Source organism: Eucyclogobius newberryi, unplaced genomic scaffold (genome assembly GCF_026437365.1).
Source record: "Eucyclogobius newberryi isolate DKJ021-1_F unplaced genomic scaffold, fEucNew1.0.hap1 SCAF_14, whole genome shotgun sequence".
In the NCBI taxonomy this organism is placed as follows: Eukaryota; Metazoa; Chordata; class Actinopteri; order Gobiiformes; family Gobiidae; genus Eucyclogobius; species Eucyclogobius newberryi.
In genome coordinates, this window is record NW_027315768.1 from 16917963 (window position 1) to 16923962 (window position 6000).

A 6000-nucleotide genomic window follows, 5' to 3' on the forward strand; every position below is an offset into this window, starting at 1 on the left:
CTGTGACTAATTGGAATGAGAAGTGAAGTGTTACCTGGCTAGATGATGCTATGCTTTAAAAAGATTAGTGATTTATTTTGCCAGTTGTGCTCCATACCTTCTGATCAAGTTCAAAGCACTAAGGGAGGATGTAACCTATTCTGTTTGAGAAATATAGAGAAGAGTGCACAGAAACACTGCCAAAAGAGGAGCCTGCAGGTTGGTGCCTATTTAACACTAAGCATGCCCCTGTGGCTCTTTACAAGTGTACTCCATCCATCTATCCATTTATTTCCTCCATCCGCTTAAGCCATTCGGAGCTGCCTAGAAATTATGTCCCAGCGTGCACTGGGCAAGAGGCCGGCTCGTTCCTGGACACTGGCCACGTCCATAACGCATAACAACTCACTCAGCAAGTAACTATGGGTGAACTAAACAGCCTAATGCCCCATCTCTCTGTCTATCAATGATTTAACATGACACTAATCAAGGACTAAGACAAACACTGTTTCTGACATTTAAAAGGCATGTACAGATTTCCCCTAAAGACGGTCAAAGGGGATCGTGGGAAAATGCTAAAGGCCAAGCAGACAAATTTGAACATAAATGTTGTACATTAGGGTGCTTTTATTGTCAATGACAAATGACATTTCAAATGTCAGTGCGTGTGCCTGTAAACCCATAAGAAGCTAATGTATGTATGTGGTAAGGAGCTGAGCTGTGTCGTGTGTACATTCACAACTGTAGGATAACAAATCATGGTAATTATTTTTAATTTGTATAAATTATGGGTAGATAGTTTAAATAGATTATCTCTGCTTTTGGGATGAATAATGTTGATCAATGAGATCGAGCATTCATATAATTATTAAAATAGCCTCTTTGGCCTCTTTGACATTACCTTACTAGGATGTGACATTTTATTGAACCTATATGTTTTATTTACTGCCATGGGCCAACAATAATATATTTTAATGTTGCCGGTGATGGGCTGAATAAAATCTGTCGTTGTGACACTGTTGGTCCATAGTTCAAGCTTTGAACTAAATCAATATTTGCACTGTTCACTACAAACAACACAAAATGTAAAACTGCTGTCCAGCCTTTGAGTTTTGACCAATCCCTCTCCGCTCTTCCGCCCATTGCCTACCCTTTTGTTACATCAGAGTCTCAATTCTATTGCTGATAAATTATATAACTTGAGGTAAAAAATCACAAGTTACTCACTGAATGACAGTGAAGATGCCTAGATCACTGTCGTCTGAGTCCATTGTTGACATCCGGCCGTAAAGAGCTACTTGCTGTTTTTCCAGATGCACGCCCTGGAGCCCTTTCACTGATGAGCTTCCCTTTTCTTCAGGATTCCAGTGTTTCTTCTACTCGATTTAGACTTTCCATAAGCAAGTTTCTGACTAAGGCATTCAGCACTTATGATTACATACAGTGTGGCTGCACTAGTGAGCGTCCAGTGCCCGGGGGAGGAGAGTAATGAAATAACATCAGATTCCAGGCCAGTGCATCAGAAAACACACAGGGATCAATGAAGAGAAGCTGGACACCCATGACAGTGTGCTGGTAAGGACTGCTCCATTGAACAATATACAAAATGTAGAAAATCATATAACTGAACAGTCACAGCAATGCAACATTACAAATATACTTGAAATATAAAAACACAAAAAGGCTATAATTTGCAAGGTTGCTACTACAGTCGTACAGACTCCTGCTCAGGTTGTTTGGAAATGGCATGTGTTTTGCCATCCATCAGAGCTTAAAATAAATCTAAAACCATAATCCTAGCTCTATCACTCACTGCCTGCCAACTGTCACCCATAACCAGCTGCACCAAATCCCATATAAACCTGAAAATTAGATCTTAACCCCAATGCCACTGTGGCACTGGCTATTTTACATCATATTCATATTATACTGTACACACTATAGTAGCTTTAATTTAACCTAAACATTTGTGTATTTTTACGTCATGATTGTTCATGTTGGATTATGCCATGCAGAGTCACTCATGCAGGAATGGCACACACACTCTTCCATTAGTTATGAACTGAGCACGTGTCTTTGCCTCTGTGAGCAAAGAGAGATGCTTGCATAACACATCCCACTGCGTAGCCAGCTAAACTTGGGTTTATAAAATGAAGGGGTGCACACCTGCCTAATTTGTAACATTCACAGTGAAAAAGAGTGACAACAAGTGTCCAAATGCTCTTATTTATGTTATACTGTATTTAGCTGATGTCATGGACTATTAGCGTCACACTGATTCAGAACTAACACCTATCTCATGTCCACTGTAAATTACTCTGTTAGGTTTGCACACTGATTCACAATTGAAGATCAAAATATTATAGGAATTATAGTTTTTTTTGGACAAACAATTACTTTATAAGCAATGCTATTACAGACCTTGACAATTTTCAGCTTTACAGTGCTACACATTCACTAAAATGTAGTGAACATCATTATATTTCAGATTTGACTAAACATTTTAGTAGATGTCCCCAGTTTCACCATTTTTGTAAAGTTTACAATGTTACTTCCTGGGTGGACAAGGGCAGCAAATATGACATAGGTGAAGGTAATTCCATAACCGTTACCTAGCAACTACACTAAAAACATGAGCCAGAATCCATATAAATTACACAACAGTTATGATTTGACAGTAAATACTAATGACATCTTTATTTTGTTGAATGATTGTTTAAACTGTCAGAAGATTGTGTCAGTCGTGGTTCTCTAGCACTAAGACATAATTAGAAAAACAAGAGAAGCTGTCACCTAGATTTTAGATCTTAAATGTGCCTTGTGTCAATTCTATGTCACTAACCTTAAGGTGGGATTGTGTCATCATACATCATAGAATTTTGAATTAGCCTAATGTTAAACAAATAGAGTTTATGAGATGCTAAATTTTAAACTCTCTATCCCTCAAAAGTATTCTGACACTAAAGTATGATGTTTTTACCTGTAGTGACGGCTTTTTTACGCAATCTTTTTCTATGGACACTTTGCACGTCTAGCCAATAATGTAACGTTTTTGACTATTGTGCCTTTGGGCAGGGAACTGAATGACTGTACACACTTATAAATAACAAGGAAACTCAGATAATTATTATTTCCTTCTCTCCTGCATTGAGGAACCACATTGTAGAGTATTATTGTGTAAATACATTACTTCTCTTTAATCCTACCTCTGCCCATAACTGACCTGTGGCCTGTGTGTAGCCCGGCCTGCCCTGTCTGTGACAGCTGAGTGGTGACTAAAACAGACAAAGGTGGCCTCTCTGTGCGATAATGCCACACGAGTCTGTCACGTGGCCTATCGCGCCCCTCGGGCCACTGTACACTGTGACTGTGCCCGGTTTTTTCTACACATATACAAACCACACATAAGCAGCCTTTTCGAGAACTGAAGGATCAGCACAACAAGCATCACTAGGGATCACGTTTAGCATGTCATCTTAGGGTCACAGCTGATAGGCAAGACTCATTCATCTCTGCATGGATGGACAGCTCATTTATTCACATGAACAATTATTCTTTGAAAAATTGCTTTGACAGCATGCATGAGCCTAAATATATGTATTAATTAACAAAATCACTTAAGGGCAGATGAAAGTTATATCATCTGGAATAGAATGGGCAGAACCTAACTGAACCAACAGAGGCAAAACCTGAGGCAAAGCATTGGATAATGATGGGAAAGTGCATGTTGCATGTTGTGCCACACATAACACCAGGAGGAAGTCATTTTTCTTTACATGTTCTTCTGGCTCACTTCCTGGGGCGGAAACCAGAAGATGAACGCGTTTGCATAAAAAGATGGGAGATGTTAAATGCAGAACAAGATGTGTGAACAGTTTGAAAAGCTACTGCCTGGCTAATAACTAAAGGTTACAAGAGGATTTGTAAATGCAATTGCCGCCTTTATATAACAGCGTTACAATATTCAGTATTCAGGATAATTATGTTTTACATCGACGTCAAAAAGGCTATTAATCATGACTAAATAGATCACAAAGCAATTAACCCAGCTGGACAAAACTCTTAAGATTCTTTTAAAAATGAACAACTCACATTTTAATCAAACCACTTCCTCATTCATCCTATCAATCAACCATGAAAGCAGAAACAACTAGTCCAGATTGCACCAACACAGAGTTAAATATACCCATAGACAGGAAGTACAAAGAAGAAGTCAATTGCTGTCAATAGGATTGCAGGATATCGCATTCCTCAAATCAGATAGGCCCTCTCTCTCTCTTTCTCTCTCTCTCTCTCTCTGTCTCTCTCTCTCCCTCTCTCCCGTCAGCACGCACACATAACACACAGGCTCCACCCCCTCCCCTCTGCTCCGGGAGGATAGGATTCACAGCATCCAGCAATTATCTGTAATGTGGGAGAAAAATCAATGCGCCCATGGAAAGCTGCTAAGGTCACCAAGCCGGCTTTGGCGTTCAGAATGAGGCTTGTTAGGCTTGAGGGGCAGGAGCTCGGAGCCTCTATCAAGTCAAGAAGCTGTGAAAAATGTGTAAAAACGAGGGATTACGATAATTATAAGCTTGTTCAGAGAGATAATTGGCTTTGGAAAGTTGAAAAAGGGCTGTGATAATCTATTAATATACATAGGAGGGCAGACATCTGAAATGGCAACTAGCTTTAAGGATTGAGAACCAAACAGATACAGAAATGCAAATGCATGGGGACAAGGTACTCATTACAATACTTAAAGTTTAAGTTAACACACTCACCATTAATAAGGATTTGTACATAGATGATAAAAAAGGTTATTACTATTTTATACTGGTGCACTTCTGGTAAGGCTCTGCCACTTGTTTGTCTCCAAGGAGCTATTATTGCTTCACTTGAAATGTCCCACCGTATGATATTAGAGTTGTCAAAAGTATCAATACTCGGATACTAATCTATACTAAAACTAATATTGAAAGTAGATACTAATTAATAAACAAGAATTGATTCTAAAGAAAAGAAAAGAGAAAATGTAACCTTTTCTGGATAGTTTGGATAGACAAGACCACATGGTAACATTTATCAAACTACTATTATTTCATGTTAAATTTAGAGTGATGTGTTAAAATTGTCCTATCAAAATCAGCATTAAGTTTCGTGCCTTTTCCTTTTTGAGTGGGGAATGTTAATATTGTGACAACACTATATGGCATTCAAACAACAAACAACATTTTAATTGAATGAATAAATCCAAGATGGACAAATTGAATGCCATGATGTGAAACATTAGGAAAAGCGATAACATCTCCATGGAGACCAACATGTTGCAAAGCTCCAGATTTGTTACAACTGAAACTGGTATTGACCGTAAAAATAAAAGTAGTAATAAAGTTAGCTGATACAAGTTCTATAGCTCACCTTGGTTCCTCCTGGTTTGCCTCCACTTCCCCAGCACAGCTCTCTGCACTCTCTCCGCTCGCCTCGTCCATGTCCTCTCCATCCAGGTAGATTGTGACTGCGACTAAAGTCTGTACCACAAAAACAAAATCCGCTCAGATACAGTAAAGGGAGGGGAGAGACCAGCTTGAAACATTGATAGTCTGGTGTAAATTCTATTAATGGCAATAGGATATGGAGAAGAATGAAAAATCAATATTGCGGGCCCAGTAATGTTTGACAGATGAGCTTTGAGTGGCAACCTGAGATGCGTTGCCTTTCCTCTGCTTCTGTAAGTGGTTAATCAAGTGCTTGTCTGACATCTAGATTGCATTTTCTTCTCACCATTACTCTCCATTTTGATGCAGGGATACGCTATCAAATGTAGGAGATGGCAATGTGAGTAATCATAGAAGCCAACGATCTGATAGAGAGGCGCTGGTGGAAAACAGATAGAATATCGTGTTCGGTTTTAATGTCTGCGTTTGCCAAAGATAAATGTAATGCACTTGCTTAGAGCTGCTCTGTGTCTCCACATGGGCTCGATGGGAGTGACACAACATGTTTATGCTGGAAACTGTAATCTTGTGTTCGGCTATA

General features: G+C 39.1%; 1 protein-coding gene across 2 annotated transcripts in view; it reads right to left on the reverse strand.

Annotated features, from left to right (window-relative positions):
• The window catches only part of frmpd4 (FERM and PDZ domain containing 4), a 30899-nt gene extending 25411 nt beyond the window's left edge, over positions 1-5488 (reverse strand). Inside the window, exon 1 of one of the 2 annotated variants that reach the window (XM_072444567.1) lies at positions 5383-5488. In XM_072444567.1, the coding sequence (XP_072300668.1) occupies positions 5383-5453 (71 nt within the window). In that variant the 5' untranslated portion in view covers positions 5454-5488. Of the gene's footprint in view, positions 1-1206; positions 1398-5382 lie in introns of those variants that run through there. The other variant, XM_072444568.1, reaches the window with a different exon arrangement.
• Positions 5489-6000: the final 512 nt, after the last annotated feature.